At 45.6% G+C, this 21,817-nt stretch overlaps 1 protein-coding gene across 1 annotated transcript in view; it reads right to left on the bottom strand.

Annotated features, from left to right (window-relative positions):
• Window positions 1–21,817, bottom strand: part of STX8 (syntaxin 8) — a 241,112-nt gene that overhangs the window by 160,229 nt on the left and 59,066 nt on the right. Inside the window, exon 6 of the mRNA XM_029212789.1 lies at window positions 17,071–17,163. Within this exon, the coding sequence (XP_029068622.1) occupies window positions 17,071–17,163 (93 nt within the window). The remainder of the gene's footprint in view (window positions 1–17,070; window positions 17,164–21,817) is intronic.

The following is a 21,817-nucleotide window of genomic DNA, read 5'->3' as shown; positions in this document are numbered from 1 at the left end:
TGCATTCTAGTTAACACACATCCCATCTGACCCGTTGATTTCTTTTTCTATAGACCGAACAATTTTCAAAGACTTAAAACTGATCCAATGTGTGGTGGACCCAACAGAGATGTACCACACCTTGGTCCTCCTTCAAGGAAGGACTTGGTGCCCCAGCTACTGGGAGTGCTTTCAGCAAGTGGCCTTTGGCCATCAGCCTCCTTAGGGATTGTCTCAAGGGCACGGAGCTGTCTTGCCCAAGGACATGCTCCTCCCAGGGCAGTCCACGTCCAATGACTGATCAAGATGGGGGTCTAAAGGCCCAGTCACGTGAATTCAACATGGGCCAACTCTCACAGGCCATTTAGGCTCCAAAGCTTCCCATGGTGTTGGCTGAGGCTGTCTTCAAAAACTCAGCTTCTCCCTCCACCCATCCGGCTTCCGTGGCCTCCCTCCCTCCCACAGATGCTGACCCCCCGGGAGCTCCCTAATACACATCCTGCATAGTAAACTCCCTCCTGAGGCTGCCCAGTATCCAGCCTGTGACTCGATACCTCTATGGATAAGGAAAAGATATCCAACTTTCAAGGTAAGTGACACAAGAAAAGAAGCTGGGAAAAAAGCTTTCATAATTACCTTGGTACTTTCCCTCCATGTGACCTACACTCCAGAGGCCTTTAAAACTCAGCCTAGAAAAAGACTGAGCAGCTCTACCTGGGTTGGTCTTTGCATTACTACAGTCAGACAAGAAGCACAACAGAACTCTGGGCGAGATAAGCTGAGGTACCTGGTCGGCCCACAAACTCCCGAGTGGTACTGCCACCTGGTACATAATACACTGTGAACTCCCAGGCCATCAGACGTATTCCTATTCACATCCGAGTCTAAGCCCACACGTCTTTCTCTCTTGTACACAGACATGCACGCACACACTCACACACACGCTCCATGTCTCTCTTCCTTCATGTGGAAAACTGAGGCCTAACTATAGTGGTGGCAGGTTACAGGTACATAAGTGAAACACACATACAATCACCTCATCAATTTACATCCCAAACCACCACCTCAAGCCCAATCTCTCCATGAGCCCAGCTGAAACATCCCTCACAATCACAACTACTTACTACTCCCCAGACTCTCTGCCCACTTCCCGCAAGTACAAGAGAAAGTTTTAAATTATTTTTTGAAACAAAGAAAAACAAAAATGGCTACTCTTATGCTCTTTGATTGGATGATGAAAGAAAGCAGTAGATGAGTATTCCGCTCACTCCCACCTGTAAGGCCCGCCAAGTGTAGGCTGAGTTCAGTAGCACAAATCCCACGAGTCAGGAGTGAATCCAGAAACAGAAGCGAGGGTCCCTTCTCAACACAGGGCCTCAAATGATCCTACCCGAACGGCCCCCAGGGTACAGAGACACACTGGGGTCTCCTTAAGTTCACTTATTGGTGGGTACACAACACTTGACGCTGAAACACACGTCAAAGGCTGGTTAATTCTTCAGTACACAATAGAAATTTTTTTTAAGTTGTGTTTATGGATTTCAAACTAACCAAAGTGGCTGACAGAGCTACTTTGCCTTTGATGTCAACCCAGTTCCTAAACTACCGTTAAAATAGTTAAAACTACTGTAACAACAATAAAAAAAAAATAGAAGGTCTTTATCACCGCATTCAGAGGATGTTTCCTCTAAAATTCCTCTCCTGGCGGGTCTGTCCAGAAGGAAGGAGAACATTGCATTCCTCCCCCAAAATACACGGTCCAGACCGGGCTACGTTCGTGCTCCAGCTCCTTTAATGATTCTGAACCATCTAAAAGCACCGCCCTGCAACCTCAGTTCCTTTCCTGCGGTCTCCCCCAGCCTAAGCACTTGGTTCTAATCAGACCACTTCCTTCCTGCTGCTTTGGTTTTTATTACCCAAGTGCTTCAATCCTTTTCACCACCCCAGATGCTAAACAACTTCCACTTTGAAAAGCACATTCTCTGCGACCCCTAAAGACAGGCCAAGCTCAGCAGGTCTTCCATATCACACATTCTAGGTGAAACTGAGGCGCAAGGATGGGTCCCCGGCAGCTTCCACCTCCTTCCTGTACCCCCTTCCCCTCTGAAGAGCACACGTCTACCCATCTCAGAAATCAAGCACCGTCACTCTGCCACAGATCATCCAATCAAAGAGAAGTGTAGTGATACGATAAACAAACCACATTGGGTGGAGGCCTCTGTGCAGAAAACAGTTAACATGCCAGGCCCGACTGCTTTTCTTAGGAAAGGCCTGCTTACAAAACTGGCTGGTGTTTGGGAACTCAGATTTGGGGAGGGTTCCCACCGTTAACTGATAAGTGTGGTCACTAGTCCTAAACTGTATAAACAGTCCGGTTTATGCTGAATGCCTGCTTTCCTTCTGGAATCGGGGAACGTACCAACTCCCTCAAAAAAAAAAAAAAAAAAGACCCTGGGCCCCCACTTCCTCGTGAGCTTTCCTGGTTGGCAACACTTTACAGGTGCTGTCACAACTGGGGGACGCAGGCGCATCCTGTACGCCTCCACCTGCTGGAAGAGGCCCGCGGGAAGCTTGCGCCTGGTTTCCCCTGGACTTCGCCCCTTGTGGCTTTTCTCCGATTTTGCTTTGTATTCTTTTCACTGTAATGAACTGTAATAACCATGAGTATAACTAGAGTCGATTCTTGTTACTCATGGTAGTTCTGTTCTACAAAGTCACCATGAACACTGAATTCACGAATACGGAACCACTGTCCCTCAAGGAAATGTGTACGCGTGCGTATATATTCTATATAGATATAACGCAGATTGTATCTTAAAGCCTGAAAACAACTCATCCTGGTAGACTCTGTTTTATTTTTCAAAAGAGAAAATGAAACTGATAACCAACAAGGACCTACTGTATAGCACAGGGAACTATCATCGCTATCTTGTAATAACCTATAAGGGAAAGGAACCTGAGTAACTGAACCACTGTGCTGTACACCTGAAACACAACATTGTAAATCAACTACACTTCAGTTTTAAAGAAAGAGAGAAAATGAGGTTCCGAAGTGTCAAGTGACTGGCCTGAGGCTGCCCCACTAACAGGAGCCACAGTTGGGATTCACACCCCATCCAACTGGCCCCAGAGCCGCAGTCTCCACCCTTTGGCCACCTCTGCATGCGAGCAGAAATAAAAAGGCACAGCATCCCCTGGTTTGACCTTGGCTGGGAATGTGTTCATCAGGTAACCCCAAATTCTCACCTCTTTACACATGTCCGTGAATAACTGCAAAGCACTGCAAGTACTGACGAGGTGGGGGTTTACATAAATGTTAGCGAGCGGCCAACGATCTGCTGAGTCCTGTGAGTCCTAGCAAAGCACCAAACCCGAGGGAGTGGTCTTGGAGGCCCCACCCCCCGCATAACCTCCAAAGGGAGCTCTGGGTTCCCCTTTCCTGCAGAGGCACCAGGGAGCAGGAAGTGCATGATCACTGGGTCGAAGTGGCAGAAGGCAGAGCTCCCAGTGTGACCTGCTCCTGCATCTGTGACTGCTTTGCTCTTCCCTTTGAGATTCTCTCCGGTCTCTGGTTTTGGCCTTTCTGTCCTCTATTCTCCACTCCAGCTGCTAATGTTGGTCCGACAGCCTCCCCTCTTGGAAATCAACGAGGAACTGTGGTGCAGCCCAGCCGAAGGGAAGCCTGATGAATCACATGGGCCAGCTGTCCTAGGGCCTGAGGATAAATGACATTTCCCCCCACAACTGTTTCCACAGCTTTTCCTTTGGAAAATCCTCGCCCCTCTCTCTCAACAGATGACCTCTCAGCTGACTTCACAGCCAGGTAGAAACCAAGACATTGGCCTAGAAGAAAGGGGTAAGGAGGCACTAGACCAGAGAGAGGTCAACAAAATAAGTCCTTGTGACCCAAAGTGGGCCCAGCCCAGTTCACCAGAGTTAAAGCTAGCAGCGAAGCCAGGTGACAAACATCATGCATGTGTCTGAGTATCTTTTCTGCAGAGCCAGCAAATTCAAAGAATCTGGGTTCCTCACGTGGCCAAAGGTTTAATCAATCACACCTATTTAACGAAGTCTCTGCCTATATAACGAAGCAGCGATAAACATTCCTGAGCAATGAGGTTTGCAGAGCTTCTGGACTGGTGAACACATGGACGTGCTAGGAGAGGGATGTGCCTGGAGAGGGCAGGGATGCTCTGTGGGCATCCCCACCCACACCCCTCTGTCCCTCTTCCATTGGCTTTCCCGAGCTGCATCCTCCATAACAAAATGGAAATTGTAAGTAAACATTTTCCTGAGTTCTGTGAGTCAGTCTAGCAAATTATGGAATCCTGAAGGGGGGAGCGGGGTGTGGGAACCCTGTATTTGCAGCCAATGGGGCAGAAGTGGTTAGGGATCCTCAGGACTTGTGAAAGTGAGGGCAGTCCTATGGAGCCCCTACACCTGTGGAGTCTGAGTCTGACATTAACTCCACATAAACAGTGTCAAAATGGAATTATTGGACACCCAGCTGGTGTTGGACAATTATTGTTGGAACGACATACTTGCTCTCACTGGTGTTCTCTCTCTCTCTCTCTCTCTCCCCACCGCCCCTCAACTAGCCCCATTACTATAAACTAGCCCTTTCCTAGAGATGAATAATGAATGTTCTGAGAAAGAGCTGATCTTACATTCACCAAATATTTAATACCATAAGTGCATGGAAAATAATCACCTTCCTTCCATATCTCTAATTGTCTTATCTTTAGGCAAATCCATCTATAAACACATCAGATGATAACTTACAGGTATCACTCCAATCACAGATGCCCTAGAAAACAACTTTCACAGACTGTATTAAAAACTTGTTTAATTGAAGCTTCCAGAACACTAGCTGTTTCAGGAAAACGATTTCTATAGATACTGAGACCTTGTAAAAAAAAAAAAAAAAAAAATATATATATATATATATATATATATATTGAGCTCAGGACAGCAGAGCAAGCATGCATGGCTTCCTTCCCAAGAGCACAATGAAATGCCAGTAAAAATATTTTTTGAAAGAATAAATCCATTCCATGGTGGCCCTGAAAACACGAAGGAGTGCTATCAGTGAATAAGTCATTTGAAAGGCTTTCTTTCAAAAAAGAAGACAGTTGGGACTGTATTGACAAGTCAAAACTGGGGGGGGAAAAAAAAGCAACTTGAAATACACATTCAGGGCTACAGATAGGAGCTCTTTCTTCCTGATAGAACTCTGGAGAAGCTCTGAGCTTGGAGTCAATGGCTATTGGGAGCCAAAGAATGGCCTACAGAGAGATGGCTGTGAGGCAGGAGCCAGGGCATCTGAGGGGAGAGCTGTCTAGAGAACAGCTGAGCCAGGTGGCCCTGGCCCTTGCCCCTATCCCGTGGGGACTGGAGTCTGCAGTACTGGATTCCAGCTGCAGCCCCCAGGACAGCTCTCTCTAGAGAGGAGGGTTTGCCTAAGGAGCACCCATGGTGTTGGTGTCCAGGCTAGCAAATGAGTCAAAGAGGAGCCTCTAGGATAGACACGGAGGTGAAAAAAAATAAAAGACATAAAAAGATGTCACCCTGAGGTTAAAGTTCCCTTTCCCTTAGTGATTTGGGGGTAAGGGTTATATAGCAAAAGGTCCTGAATCTGCTGTGTCCTCTTCTACCCTAAGCACACACCCTAAAGGGAAAGCTGCCTGCTGGTATACCCTGCCTGCCCATATAGAACACATTCAAGAGAGAAGATCTAGGGGTAAATAAACCTGCTGAAATACCAACAACGCCTACATCAGCTACCTATACTCATCAATATGATCCTTGACTCATGGACCTGCCTTAACAAAGTACCAAGACTGTAGGGGGCTTCAACAACAGACATGTATTTTCTCACAATCCTAGAGCCTAGAAGTATGAGATCAAGGTGTCAGCAGAACTGGTTTCTCATGAGGCCTCTCTCCTTGACCGGCAGACGGCCGTCTTCTCACTGTGCCCTCACATGGTCTTCCCTCCATGTGTGTCTGTGTCCTAATTTCCTCCTCTTATAAGGACACCGGTCTTATAGGATTAGGGCCCAACCTAATGACCTCATTTTAACTTAATCACCTGTTTAAAGACCCTATTTCCAAATACAATCACATTCTGAGGTTCTGGGAATTGGGACTTCAACCTGTGAATTTTGAGGGGACATAATTCGCCCTATAGCAGCATGAGAAAGACTGAGATGAACAAACCAAAACTTACCTGGAGGACACAGAAACACTGTAAAGAGCAGAAGGAAAATGTAAAGTTCTGATTAGTACCACTCAAAGGTTTAAAAGACTTTACAACCTTAAAAACATACTTCTGGGCTTCCCTGGTGGCGCAGCGGTTGAGAGTCCGCCTGCCGATGTGGGGGGGCGCGGGTTCGTGCCCCGGTCCGGGAGGATCTCACGTGCCGCGGAGCGGCTGGGCCCGTGAGCCATGGCCGCTGAGCCTGCGCGTCCGGGGCCTGTGCTCCGCCACGGGAGGGGCCACGAAAAACAAAAAAACCAACATACTTCTGTGGGGGAAAAGCAATTGTAAGCGTTAAAGCATAAGCTTTAATGGTGTTTAAAAGTATAGTTCTCAAAATTAAAAAAAAAACCTGTTAGAAGAGCTGAGTCATAGAATAGATACAATAACAGAAATCAGTAAAACATATTGGTAAATCTAAATAAAAACACTGACCATAGGAAAAAAAAGACAGCTTCAGTTTAAAGCATTATAGAGGAAGACTTTGAAGCAAAGTTAAGAATTCTACACTTGGTTGATTCAGAGATATTTATTTTCTCTAGACTTTGTTAAAAATATGTAAACTTAAGTCTACATGTTAAAAATGTAAGAGTGGCTGTGGCCCAAGGTGGGTGGCCTCGCTGAGCATCTCATTCTTGGGTGGAGATAGGGGAAATTCGTTTTCCCATAAAATGGTCATTTCTCAGCTCCTGGCTTTGTACGGAGCCCGCTTTCAGGCCCTCAGAACGCACAGGGACCACAGCCCCGGCTCCCAACTCTGCGTGGGTGTTGAAACGTTAGTCCCTAGTGTGCATATCCACTCAGTTATCTCTGAGGGCCACGAGGCTTCCATTCCGCTCATGGTTGTGGGTTAATAAAATATCTTCATTTCTGACACCCGGAGAAACTTTCTTGCTTTCAAGCTAAGAAGTATAAATCAATTTTTAAAAATGTTTCATCTAACACTTCCATGTGTTTGGGAAAGGGAGGGAGGGGCTCCCCATCAGCTCAGTCTACCATTTTGATCGACAGCCTGTACTGTGAATAAAGAGTTAATAACAGAAAACACTTTTAGATCCCTTACAATGTGTGAGGCCCAACTCTGGGAGCTTCACACGTGGCTATTCATTTCACCTTCATACAACACTCTAAAATAGGTACTAAAATCCCCATTTTCTAGACAAGGAAGTTAAGGACAGAGAAAGAGGAGGGTCCCATGGCTAGTCAGTACCAGAGGCAGTTTGGCGCCCCTGTGACGGTCATTTGTGTCATCCACCCAGTGTGTCCAGTCCTCCCCCCTGCAACCAGACGCAGGGGTAGGATAACACCTCCTAGTGGTTTTAGCTCTGACCAAGGAGCTCTGACCGAAACGGACTTGTCACTTCTGGGCCAGAGCACTTAACTTCAGGAACAAGAGCCTCTAGAGCTCTCCGACTCTCTGGCACAGTGACCATCAGTGTTTGAAATGGTGGCTATTCTATCTATCAGGGATCTTAAGTAACCGTGCCCACCAATGACCCCACAACAGATATATACCGAAAGATAAAAAAAAAAAAAACAACAAAAAACACGTGTTTTCTATTTTAAGCTACTTATACTTGGGGGTTATTTTTCATAAAAGTTAACTTACTTCTGTTAATATGTAATGGCTTATTATTTTTAAAATGAATATTTTTTAAATGTTTTAAATTTCTAATGCAATTAGTGTTGATAGATATAACCGATGTAAACAAAAGCTCTGAGGAGTTCTCAGTGATTGTGAAGAATACAAAGCAGCCCTCGACCACAAAGTCTGGCAATCTCTAGACGAGGTAAACACCAACCAAATAAAAGCCTAGACTGTGATATTACTATCTAGTCAGTAGGCCTAAAGGTCAAAAGCAGTAGAGATAAAGAGAGAGATTTCCATAATGATAAACAGATAAACTCACCAAAATAAGATTAAATAATCCTGTATATATGTACCTAATAACCTTTTCTTGAAATTTATAACATAAGAAATTGACCCAGTTACATGGATAAATTGCTAAGTTCACAAACCCTGAAGGCAATTTCATCACACTTCTTTCAGAAACTGACTAGAGGAAGCAGAGGGGTAGTAAAGACACCTAAGCCTGATGTATTAAGTGTATATGAAGCCCCGTCTCCCCAAACTGGTGACTACCCATTCTCCTCAGGCACACAGAGGGGTGACTCGCCACAATGGTGACTAAGCCTCAGAGGAGATGTTAACAAGTTCAGAAGAACCAGTATCATATAGAACATAATTCTCTGACCCTTATGCAGCTCAACGAGAAAATCAACAATAAAAAGATGGTTTACGGTAGTCATTCCAGTTACAAGCTAAGTACGTACTAGGGATGTCACATACAACATGATAATTAGCACTGCTGTGCACTGTATATGAAAGGTGTTAGGAGAGTAGATCTTAAGAGTTCTCATCACAAGGAAAAGGTATTTTTTCCCCTGCTTCCTTAACGTTGCATCTCTCTGACATGACGGATGTTCACTAAACCTATTGTGGTAATCGTTTCATGATGAATGTAAGTCAAATCATTACGTTGTACACCTAAAACTCATACAGTGCTGTATGCCAATTATATCTCAATAAAAGTGGAAAAATATTTTAGAAGATGGTTTAAAAAACATGTTTGGAAATTTAGAAACAATGAGTTAAAAAGCAAAATCAATGGCAATTATGAAATGTAATGGAGTAAATTAAAATAACAGCACTAAATATCAATATCTGGGGAGGGTAAAAGTGGCATTTGAAGGAGGATGTACACAGGCTTTCGTATATTTGAAAAGAAGAAATGGTATTAATTAGCATGGAGCCACAGTGCTGTTCAAAATTACTGTTAACAGGGAGCTCCCTGGCTGTGCAGTGGTTAGGACTCCATGCCCTCACTGCTGAGGGCCCGGGCTTCAATCCATGGTTGGGGAACTAAAATCCCACAAGCCGGGCTTCCCTGTGGCACAGTGGTTGAGAATCCGCCTGCCAAGGCAGGGAACACGGGTTCGAGCCCTGGTCTGGGAAGATCCCACATGCCGTGGAGCAACTAGGCCCGTGAGCCACAACTACTGAGCCTGCGCGTCTGGAGCCTGTGCTCCGCAACAAGAGAGGCCACGACAATGAGAGGCCCGTGCACCGCGATGAAGAGTGGCCCCCGCTCGCTGCAACTAGAAAAAGCCCACGCACAGAAACGAAGACCCAACACGGCCAAAAATAAATAAATAAATAAATAATTAAAATCCCACAAGCCGCATCGTGTGGCCAAAAAAAAAAAAAAGAAAAGAAAATGACCGTTAACATAACTGTTTCTTAACTCAGACTGTTGATTGTCCTTCCCAGGAAAATACAAATTCTCCGTAATTTTCAGGGCTTACTAGGTATTCGCGCTGTGAAGCATCCCAGCCCTGCTCCGAACCCCTCTCTGCAACTTCATCTTGGAACGTCTGCCTCATCACCCACCCTACCAGCGACAAAAGCCTTCTTCGGATTTCTCAAACTTGCAAGGCTCTCCGCGGCCTCAGGTGAAAGGTCCTGGCACTACCTGGAATGCTTCACCTGCCCTCCCCGCTTCACTGCCCCACCTTGGCCCAGGTCCTGTAACCTCAGCCACCAACTGAACCCAGACCTCCCTGTCATCCCCTGCCCGGGCAGCCTGGTCTCTGCCTTGACAGCACATCCCACGATGTGAGAAAACACCTTGATCTGGGGGAGTGTTCGTTTCATGTCTGTCTCTCCCAGCTAGACTTAAGAGCAGTAAGGGAAGGGCTCTGGTTTTGAGTTGTAATTGTTGCTTTTCCATATAAAGGGCCACACACACAGCTGGTACTCAGTGAGCATCTGCTGAATGAATAAACGCCCCACTGCCAACGTACTTACTTCTTCTCCCTGAAAGTGGCTAAACTCTCGGTTTAGACGCATTAACTGCTACGGGACAACGCACACCATAGAGAGAGCTGCATCTCCCTTTTTAAAAGTAAACTATACAGACGAAATTACAGGATCGATAAAGTAGAAAACTGAGTGATTTTACATAACGGATGACACCAACCCTATGGATGTTTAGGTCACTGTATAGATAGGTCGAAGGTCACACCTACACAGTGACTCCCACCTTCCCCTCCAGCCTGCTAACAGTTCTCATCTCCCTGGCTCTCTGGACTCTGGGATCAGTGGTCTTCTCCCATGTTTCTCAACCGTGTTACCCTCCTTTCCATACGCTGTTCTGTTAGAAATGGTCTTTTAAATCTCAGTACATAGACCACGTCCTTGGGGAGGGCTTTCCTAATCCTAAATCCACGTCAGGGTCTTCTGTTCTATGTTGTAATGGTGCCCTGTACGTCTCTAACTGGACATCTGTGCGCTTAGCTGTCTAACGTCTGCCTCTCCCTCTAGAACAGAGGGCAGAAACCGAGTCTCACCACAGCTGATTGATACGTGGGTTCTAGCACAGAGCTGAGCATATAGTCGGCACTCGGTATTTGCTGAATGAATAGAGAATGTACTAATAAGGAAGGAAAAATATTACTCTGGATTTAGGGACAGACCTCACTAGGCTTAATGAGGCCTCTGTTTATTAGGAACAAAAGATTATTTAATCCAGATAAAGGAAAGATACGGAGCCAATGAGCAAAACGTGCACAGCGTGTACAGATGGGCTGCGGCTGCCACTGCTTCTGCACAGCAGGAGGGTTTACAGTGCCTCCAAGTGACCAGAGGGCAGCAGAGACGCCGTAAGCCGGGGCGACTGAGTGCAGTTCTTCCCACAGATGAAGAGATGGCCGGGGGCGGGGGAGGGGAGTGACCGCACAAGCTCCTCTCCATCCTAAGAGTCTCTGAGACTAAGGAACTCACAGATCTCTTTATGAATGAAATGCAGGCTTGAGAAGCCACTCCACGAATCCCAGAAGCCGAATGAAATCTCAGTACAGGAAATCTGAACCCAGATCAGCACAGCCACTTGGAGAAAACCGTTCCCCACCAGACAGGTATGTGTCTAGATCCCAAAGTTGGGGGCGGGGCGGGCCGCGGTCAGGCCCCCTCGTCAATTCATAAAAGCCTGCTTGGTCCGTAAAGTGCCTGATGGCACAGAGACATGCGCTCCAAGTCCTAGGCTCAGCTCTCCTGGGACAGAGCTCTGGGCGGTGGGATCGGGGTGTGGCCCTGCTCACTTACCACTTGCCAAGCAGTACCACAAACTCCCTGGACCTCAAACCATTGTATATTTCCTTTAAAGGAAAGCAGTTTCTGTCTGTCTTCCCTCCTCCAGAGGGCAAGCATACTGGAATATGTGGGGGTGCAGCATCAGACGACATCATCCCCACCACAGCCACCATCTGACACACCGGCAGAGCTGGGAGGCATTGTTTCAGCACATCTTCTGATCCCTGAGCTCGGCTAGTATGTGATCTCACCATCAGGAAGGCCAAGTGGAGAAGGTGCCTGTGTTGCCTCACAGAGCACTGAACCAGGACAAGGCCCAAAATGAAGTACTCTACAGCGCCCTTGGCTTGAACAAGTCGTCTTCTTACAGCGGTGCTTCCCGACTGTCGGCATTTCAAGTGCCCCCCTTCATAACTTTCTGCCATGCTCATGTTTCACCTGCACCATTTTCGCTCAATGTTTTTCTTCTTATCAACTCACTATCATTTTCCTGCTCACACAAGTTAACTGAGTAAGGAGATTCTGTAGTGCTGTGAAATCAGATTTCAAATGCTAGTCACTTTTATTTCTACCACACCTTATATTTTAATAGTTGCATATTTTAAGTTTAAACTGCTTCTCTCTGTGCTACCTCAAATCAGCTGGCCTGCTGGACTCCGGGAAATTCTGACACCAGATATTCCACAAAGATTCTTTCGCCCAAATGCCCACACATTTCACCAGTACAAGACTAAAGTCTGCAATTAAATTCTGTTATTAAAGTGCTACGCAGTTTGAGAGGCTGACTGGGGCCCCAGAACTGCAAACTTCCTTCTGTGAAGCCCGCTTCAAAGAAAGCTCCTCAAGAAGGAAGAGGAGTCCCATGAAGGAGTCAATACATGTTTTCTAGCATAAGAGGGGTTAACCTGAGTTCACTGACAACTGACAAAAAGACAATGATTACCTACGTTAGTCTCCTGTTGCTGTTCTAACAAATGATTACACACTTAGCGGCTTGAAACAATATACAATGGCCCGCTTATAGTTCTGGAGATCAGAAGTCCAAAATCGGTTTCACTCAACTGAGATCAACGTGTCCCTCCAGATGCTCTAGGGGAGAGTCCATTTCCTGGCCTTTTCTAGCTTCTAGAGCTGTCTTCCCTGCATCCCTGCCTCTATCTTTGAAGCCAGTATCATAGCACCTTGCTTCAGTCATCACATGGCCACACTTCCATGTCAAAGCTCTCTCGGCCTCTTTTTGGGGCCACGCCTGGCGGCATGTGGGGACCAGGGATTGAACCCACGGCCCCTGCAGTGGAAGTGCAGTCTTAACCACTGGACTGCCGGGGAAGTCCCTTGGCCTCCCCCTTTGAGAAGGACACCTGTGATTACATTTAGGCCCTAACCACATAATCCAGGATAAGCTCTCTGCCTCAAGATCCTCAATGGATTAACACGCCTGCCAAGTCCCTTGTGTCATAAAAGGGAACAGATTCCAGAGATCAGGATGTGGGTATCTTTGGGGGCTATTACTCAGCCTGCCACATTGCCTTCAACATGAAAATGCAGCTAGGAGCTCTAACAGACCCTTACAATGGTAATTCACTGATGTGTACGTGAAATCTTTGATCATTTTGTCTAGCTCTTTCAAAGGACACCCTGGTCTCCTCAGTCCCAGTACTTATGCTGTCGGTAGAGATGAGTGGCCTTGTCACCGTGGATTCTTCCAGAAAGCAAGGAAAGGTTTAAAGATTGACAGAGAAACGTCGAAAGGACTGGCCGAATTTGGGATATTTGAACATCAAAAAGAATGAGGAGGACCAGCACACACTGGCTGAGGTTAGTGACGCAGCCTGTTCCCGGGGCTGTCTCCTCCCTCGGAACCGGGCCGCCGTGGCTCCTCTCGGTGCTGGCTTCACAGCTTGGCCAACGCCCAAATCGGGTCTCAGAAAGACCTACACTTCAGTCAAGTCAGTCCCATTCATCTTCTTGTTTTAGTGTTCCTTTCCAAAGGCCCCGTCCCCTTGAGCAGGAACTTTAAGGGGTTTTTCAGTAAAACTGTACCACAGCTGCACTTCGGAACAGCATCTGGGCAGTCAGCCTGACACGAACCCTTCGCCCCCAGCCACCCGTACGGTTCACTGTGAGCCGTGGTCCCACGGGGCAATCTCCCGGGCTCGGCCCTCCACCCACCCCTCTCTCCTGCATCCCCCCACCTTCAGCAGCTGCCAACCCCCCAAACCCACTAGGCCTGCAGGTCTCCCATCACCCGCCTTTTCGCTCAACTGCCAATCCTCTTCCTCATTCGGCCTGGTCACTGGCATGGGAACAGGGTAATTACTGGTGTGGGCCAGGCCCTTTTTAACTCTCTCTGAGAAGATTCCTACAGTGATGATAATTCAACCCTTCGGCTTTGTGGTTACGCTCTCAGGACCATGTATTGGATTTTGTTAGTAAGGTCTGGATACTTGATTCCAAAAATGGCCTGGCTGGCCAGTAATCTTAGCCTATTGTTTCTCTCATTTAGTGAAAACCAAAAGAATAATTCAGTAGGTCAATAAACCAAGTAGAGATATTTACAACCAGAAGTGGAAACCTTCTCCCGGGTCCCAGACGCCTCATTATGTACTCGGGTCACAATAAAAATCCAGATGGGGCTGCAAGCCTGTTCTCAACACCTCTAGACATAATGGCCTTCTTGACTTCGACAAAAGGAATAAAGGCTGATCACAGTCCTAGCAGGAATATCATTTTTATCCTCAGAGAGTCTCTCTGTTCCTATGAACGAAAATGGCTGACTCTGCCCTATTTCTGAGGAGCAAATGTGCACAACAGAAAACCACCAGCATAGCTGCAATCTCAGTGGGAGGCCACCACAGAGAAAACCCAGCTAATTTTGGCAACTCATGGAAAAATACCTCATGTTTGTCTATGTACACATATGTGCATCCGGGTCTGGAACGGAGATGAGGGCCGGGGAGGCACGGAGGAAGAGGTGGAAAGGATGGGGGTAAAACGTGTGATGGGAAGAGAGAGTCTCCGTGACTAGGATGGCAGATGTGTACTATATAACCAGGCGAAGGGTCTGTGCATGGGTGGGCTTTCCATCTGTCATGTGAGCATACGAGAGGCAAGGGAACAGTACCGTACTAAATACATTCTCTCAGCATATTCAACAGGGGCACTGGTTCCCAAACCTGGCAGCCTACTGAAATCATCTGGGGAGCTTTAAAAAAGTACTGATGCTTGGGCAGAACAGCGCCCCCCACCCCCCACCCCAGAGACATCTACATCCCGGAACCTGAGAATGTTAGGTTGCACGGTCAAGGGGCATTAGGTTGCAGATGGATTAAGGTTGCTAAATCAGTTGATCTTAAATAGGAACACTATTCTGGATTATCCGGGTGAGCCGGACATAATCACAAAGGTCCTTAAAACAGGAAGAGGGAGACAGAAGCTAGAAGTCAGAGTGATGCCATGCGAGAAGGACTCAATCCACCGTTGCTGGCTTTGAAGGTGGAGAAGGGGGCCACAAGCCAAGGAATGCAGGCAGCCTCTAGACACTGGAAAAGGCAAGGAAATTAATTCTCCCCCACAGCCTCCAGAAAGGGATGCAGCCCTTCCAACACCTGGTTTTAGCCCAGTGAGACCCATAGCCAACTTCAGAGCTCCAGAACTATGAGGAGGGGGTTGCACTGCCTGAAGCCGCTAAGTTTGTGGTAATGCGTTACAGCAACAACAGAAAACCAGCTCAGGTATGGCCTGGGCTTTGGAGGCTGAGAAGGTCCTCAGGTGATTCTAATACGCAGCAAAGTATGGTGCTTACTGAACAAGATAAGGACGTGCCAGTGTGATTGCTTATGCAAGAAAATGCACGGAGACCTCATCAGGGAAGTCAGCAAGTCACCTCACCAAATAGGCACCATCCATCCTTGACCATGGACCACGGTTACTAGACATGGCTTATCTGAGCACATCACAGGATGGACGTGCTTTACCAGTGTGTGGCTAGCGTCCTTTCTAGACTGACCCACTCAACAGGCTAAATTTCCTTGGGATAAAGAACAATTATACCTCTGACAGGCAGATTTTCTACAGAGCTAATTTTCTTATGAATACTGTCTTTCAAGGAAGGAACTGGCCAATAACTGAGTTAGATGCAAGTACATGAATTAGTACATTCACATCAGCACCATCAGGAAAGGACTGAATTGTCCTCCTCTCTGTCCTTAAACCATTAAGAACCTCTATTAGGATGGTAAAGCTAGAGGGTTTCTCCATTTGCTTTGGTGATCTATTTATTTATGACAGATGGCAGATGGATAGTATTAACTTTTTATTCACTTATGACAGATGAATGGAATAGTACTGTGGCAACAGATGAACTCAGTCTTTGTAGAGATGAAGAAAAGTGGGACTTGTATAACCTGACAGGTGCAGTCCCGCTTTGGAGCGAGCACGTGCCCGCTCCCAGGGCTCCAATGCTCGCCCATACAGGGTAACCTTTCTTGAAAGCCGTTCCACCGTAAGTCTCCATGATACTATGACCACAAGCTGAAACCTTTTACTTTTTACTTTTCTCTCCCCATTTTGTCTTCCTTAGAGAGGAAGCTAGTGTGAAATTTCATTTCTATCGCTTACAACTTAGGTGACTTTACGGGGTCCCTCAGCCACTCTGGGCTTCACCTCTAACAAACAGCAATAACATCACCTTCACAGTGCTATGCGCTGATTAAATGAAACGGCACAGATTAAAGGGCTTAGCACCTAGTAGGGGCCTTCGATAAACGCTTGCCTCACTGAAACTCAACTATTCCTCTGCTTCCACCCAGCACCTCGCTGCTGAAGCTGCTCACATCTCTTCCCTTTGGTCCTGTCCTCTCGCCGAGCTCTAGTACCTTATCTCCCACTGTCCACTCGACGCTGTGACTCAGATTCCTCACTGGCATCTCCCATTGGACGGGACCAAACCGGACTTAGGATCTCCACTCACAAACCGGCGACCCCCCTCTCCCCCATTCCCCTGACAGGGTCCATGCGGTAAAAGCACCATCAGTCCCCTGCCTCCATCCGCTCTTTTCCACTCCTACTGCTGCATCTTCCATTCATGCCCCTGCACCCTCAACCGCATACCTCAAGCACAAGAGCCTTCTGGGTAGGCTCCTGACTAAAAGCTCTGTCTCTCCCAAGCCATCCTGCTTGTGGGTTTGCAAACTAATCTTTCTCCAGCCAGGTTTGTCACATCAAGCCCTGAATAAAAAAATCTTCAAGTATTTTTTTTTGCCCTGCAGCCTGGTATTTATGACAGAAGAGGAGCCAACGCCCCCCACCCCCACCCCGACGTGTAGAGGACAACTCAGTGTGCCCTGCCTCTGCGCTTGTGTACGACGCACTGAGCCACTTCACCCCGTGACCACATAAGGAGAGCCCACAGGATAAACAGATCACAAAACAAAGCATGTTTAAAAGCAGCTACAGAAAACTGGACATCTTTTAACCGAATTTCTTTTCCTAGTGTTTAGTAACTACAATCTAAATGTGCCACAAACCACCCTCAATTGCATTAAACCATCGATGTAAAAATCCATTGTTGTTCAACTACTTCAGGTGTTTTGTAATATTAAAATCATTCAACAATTAGGCAAAAGGCTTCAGCATTTATATTAAATGGCAAATCTGGGCAATTTCAGAGGTGTTCTTACCATTTTGTTCATTCAGTTCATTCCCAATTTCCTGCCCCATTTGTTTCTGGAGACTTATGATGGAGGAAAGGGCATCAAGGCCTGCGTCCTGTTCTGAAAGAAAAAGCGAGACAGTTAACTCACTAAAAACCAAAGGAAAACAATTTAAAGTCTAGAAATACACACAATTCAATATATGATCAAAGTAACATTTGAAATCAGTCAGGAAAAGAGAAAATAGTTAACATTATTGGAACAATTGGAACAAAATTAAAAAGTTAAACACTTATAACCCTCAGACCTTAAACTAAAATGATTTCCAGATGAATTACATTTTAAACATTACAAATGAATATAAGATTTGACTATATAACCAGTTAAACATTCTGATACTTGATATATAAAGAGCATGTACAAATCAATAAGACAATCTTCCAATTTTTTAAATGGGCAAAGGATATAGATAGGAAACGCCCAAAAGAATAAAAAAGGAGAAAGCTCTGACATCGCTAATTTTTTAAAAATATCAACAAAAAACAATACTGAGGTTTTTTTCCCTGACTTACCAGATTTGTAAGCATCAAAAAGAATGCTAACACCCAGGGTTAAGTAAAGTGTGAAGAAGCTCTAAGTGCTAAGTCACAGGAGAATAGTCAACACATCTTTCTAGAGAGCAAATCATGCCTACCTCTTGATCAATTCTATGTCTAGGAAATGTGTGCAACAAAACATCTGGATGGCATGCCATGATGTATATATAAGGATACTCCTTGAAACACTGCTTCCTTTGCCGCTTTTCAATTTATCAGCTCTCAGCTCTCACCCTTTTTTGACTGCTCTGTGAAAATGGATCTGGGTCCTTTAAATAATTTTTCCTTTGCCAGCTTTGGCAGTGCAGGAGACTGCAGAGATACTGCAGGGGAAACGGGTTTTGCTTCCTGGCTCCAGTGCCCTCCTGACAGACTCCTGCCATACTGGCAGCTCCTTTGGTGTGCAGTGGCCAGCAGCACCCCAAGGCCAGCAACGTCTCCCAACACACCCCCTTCCTTGGGCAGTTTTGGAATACAGTGCCTCCAGTTAGACGCCTCCCTGTGCACTGTATTCCCTAGTACCCTAAGGACCGATCTCCAGGCAGTGCCGCCAGCTCGGCACCACAGCGACTTCTCTGAAATCCAGTGAACCCCAGCTGTGCCCTCTTCTACCTGATCTGCACCTCAACCCTGGGGGTACTGCTGTGGACGCCCTGTCTCCACAGGGGAGTGGCTACACCTTCTACCTGCTATTTCTGTCTCTTTACTTCCTGCTGGCTAACCCCTCATTACTCTAACCCCGTTATAGTTAGTAATTCCGTACACTACATTTTCCACGTTCAAATTTCTTTCTCCTGATTGGACCCAGATGGATACACTTATAATAGTGAAAAATTAGAAACAACCTAATGCCCAAACACAGGGATTTGTTTAAAAACGGAGTATAGGGACTTCCCTGGCAGTCCAGTGGTTAGGACTCTGCGCTTCCACTGCCGGGGGGCCTGGGTTCAATCACTGATCGGGGAACTAAGATCCCACTAAGCCATGCAGTGAGGCCAAAACAAACAAGCAAACAGAGAGTACAGCCGTAGACTGAAACACTATATGGCCGTGAAAAGTGATATTGTACAGGTATATTTTGATTTCAAAAGAAGTTCATGATGTTATTGGGTTTAAAAAAAAGCAGAATACAAAACAATGTATAGTAAAATGGTACTTTTGCTTTTAAAAAATGTGTTACCTTTCTAAATTTTTGAAAATTTAAAGAGAAAAGAACTCAAGTTACTCAAGATCATTAAAAAAATTTTTTTTTTAACTCTAGACAGTCCCAATCTCTTTATAAATACTTTTTCCCTTTGCTTGCAGGTGCATTGGAAAGAACATTCGAAGGCTGAGTCTAACAACTCTTTCCACCAAGCACTCTGCTGGGTGAGGGTAACATGCCATTCGTGGCTCCACTTGTTGATGGGTTTTTTTTTTAAATGTCTGTTTCACATGGAGGGCTATCTACAAAAGCAGAAATCATAAAGGTCTTCTTGCCCCGGATCACATTAACATCTCCTTATATAGTTTTTCCTAGTCTTTTTATGGAATTAAGCCATTACACAACTTGTTAATTCATCTGGAATTTATTTAAACTAATGGTGTGCGGTAAGGACCCCTTAGTAACGATTTTTGACACTACATGCTCTTTTAACTGTACAAATGACCTGCTGTCTCTAGGGATCATTCCAAGGGACCATCTTATAGCAAAATCACTTTATAATGAGGTCCTTTTGGTCTTCAGTAACAACCTCTTGGATGGCCTCCAAGAAAAATCTATCATCAACCTAGTGCTGCTATAGGATGACCGATGTTACAGTAAAATTCCAAATGCATCCCCCAAATAAACTATATATATTGTAGAACTGAGGGTCAAGTGTCAATGCGAATTAAAAGGTAAAACAATATAAAAAGAGAAAAGGAGATTCCTCTATGGTTTTCAATTAGGAAAAAAATCATTAAAGTCCTGAAGTTGCTTTACCTAGTATAGACATAGATTATGAACGAAAAATACCTATGTTACACTCTTCACTTAACCTTGACTCATTATCTGCCTAACTACCTAACGGTTATCTTGCTAATGCAAAACAGAAAGAGGGCTAAACATTCTGCTCTACTCAAATCATTTCTATAAGAACTTACTACCTCCTCACTATGTTTATAGTGCTACAATAAATTTTCATCCTATAATTCAGAAACACAGAAGGTCCAGATAACAGAGATGCTGTGTATGTAATAATATTGATGACTTGAGCTTCTACAAGTCTTTAAATTTTTATTGCAGTATAGTTGATTTATAATGTTTAGTTTTTGTTGTACAGCAAAGTGAATCAGTTATGTATATACATATATCTACTCCTTTCTAGAATTTTTTTTTTTTTTTTTTTTTTTTGCGGTACGCAGGCCTCTCACTGTTGTGGCCTCTCCCGTTGCGGAGCACAGGCTCCGGACGCGCAGGCTCAGCGGCCATGGCTCACGGGCCCAGCTGCTCCGCGGCATGTGGGATCTTCCCGGACCGGGGCACGAACCCGTGTCCCCTGCATCGGCAGGCGGACTTCTCAACCACTGTGCCACCAGGGAAGCCCCTTTTTAGATTCTTCCCATATAGGTCATTACAGAGTATTGAGTAGAGTTCCCTTTGCCATACAGTAGGTTGTTATTAGCTATCTATTTTATATACAGTAGTGTGTATATGTCAATCCCAGTCTCCCAATTTATCGCTCCCTTTCCCCCTTGGTAACCATAAATTTGTTACAGTTTGTTATCCGTGACTATTTGTTTTGTAAATAAGCTCATTTGTACCATTTTCTGAGCTTCTACAAGTCTTAAAGCAGCATTTCTAAGGGGAGGCAGTGTGGTCATCTTAGAGCCAGTGAACCAAATAAAATGCTGCTACGTGCAAAAATATCAACGATTATCAAGACCCATGCAGACAGCCACCCAGAACCATGTAAAACTACTACGATGTTGTAATCACAGCTCATTACTATAATCCTACCTTATCGATACCCTAAATCATTATGATATCACAACAGATCATCGGCAACATACCATACTATTAATCATTCTTCAATTTTATAATGGTATTGACTTTAAAAACCGGATGACCACTGCGCTACATAGAATAACGGCCCCTAAAGACGTCCACATCCCAATCCCGGGAACCTGTGAATAGATGACCTTACATGGCAAAAGAAACCCTGCAGATGTGATTAAGGGGAAGGAATTGGAGATGGGAGAGGACTCTGGATTATCCAGGTGGGCCCAGTTTAATCACATGAGTCCTTAAAAACAGAATCTTTCCCAGCTGTGGTCAGAGGGAGGCATGAAGAAGGGTCAGAGAGATGAAACTTGCTGGCACTGAAGACTAAAGAAGGTGTCCAGGAGTCAAGAGATGTGGGTAGACTCTAAAAGCTGGAAAAGGCAAGGGAATGAATCCTCCCCTGGAGCCTCCAGAAGAGAACCCAGCCCTGCCAACACCTTGATCGTAGCCCAGTAGCATCTGTACGGAACTTCTGAGCTACAGAACTATAAGATAATAAACTTGTATTTTAAGTCCCTAAGTCTGTGCTAATTTATTATAGCAGCAGTAGAAAACCAATACAAACATTTTTTGAAAAATTGCTTCAGAATAGTTAGGTGTTTGACTACTTCCTATCTTAAGACATGCAGAAAAACCATCTTCTAACTAAATACCATGTAATTGTGGGAGGACAATCTGGTGGCTGTAGATTAAAAATAAAGGGACAGTCATCATAATGTATTCTTGTCCAAAGTAACAGACGTCATTCTGATCAAGCCACTAAATCTAACTACCAATTTACAGAAAATATGTGGGACAGAGGGACACATTAAACAATGCGTGTGGATACAAACAGCAAATCTAGATAGTGGGAAACTATAAGGCAAATACCCTTGTTTTGTCAACAAAGAAACAGCAAAGAAAAAAAAAGTTGGCAAAGGCACCTACCTACTAAAGAAACTTAAGGGGGGCTTCCCTGGTGGCGCAGTGGTTGAGAGTCCGCCTGCCGATGCAGGGGACACGGGTTCGGGCCCCGGTCTGGGAAGATCCCACATGCCGCGGAGCGGCTGGGCCCTTGAGCCATGGCCGCTGAGCCTGCGCGTCCGGAGCCTGTGCTCCGCAACGGGAGAGGCCACAGCAGTGAGAGGCCCGCGTACCGCAAAAAAAAAAAAAA

This window comes from Monodon monoceros, unplaced genomic scaffold, assembly GCF_005190385.1.
Source record: "Monodon monoceros isolate NGI ecotype Baffin Bay Population unplaced genomic scaffold, NGI_Narwhal_1 Super_Scaffold_9, whole genome shotgun sequence".
In the NCBI taxonomy this organism is placed as follows: domain Eukaryota; kingdom Metazoa; phylum Chordata; class Mammalia; order Artiodactyla; family Monodontidae; genus Monodon; species Monodon monoceros.
The sequence above is the reverse complement of the archived record's forward strand: the minus strand, read 5'-3'. Positions and strand labels throughout refer to the sequence as shown.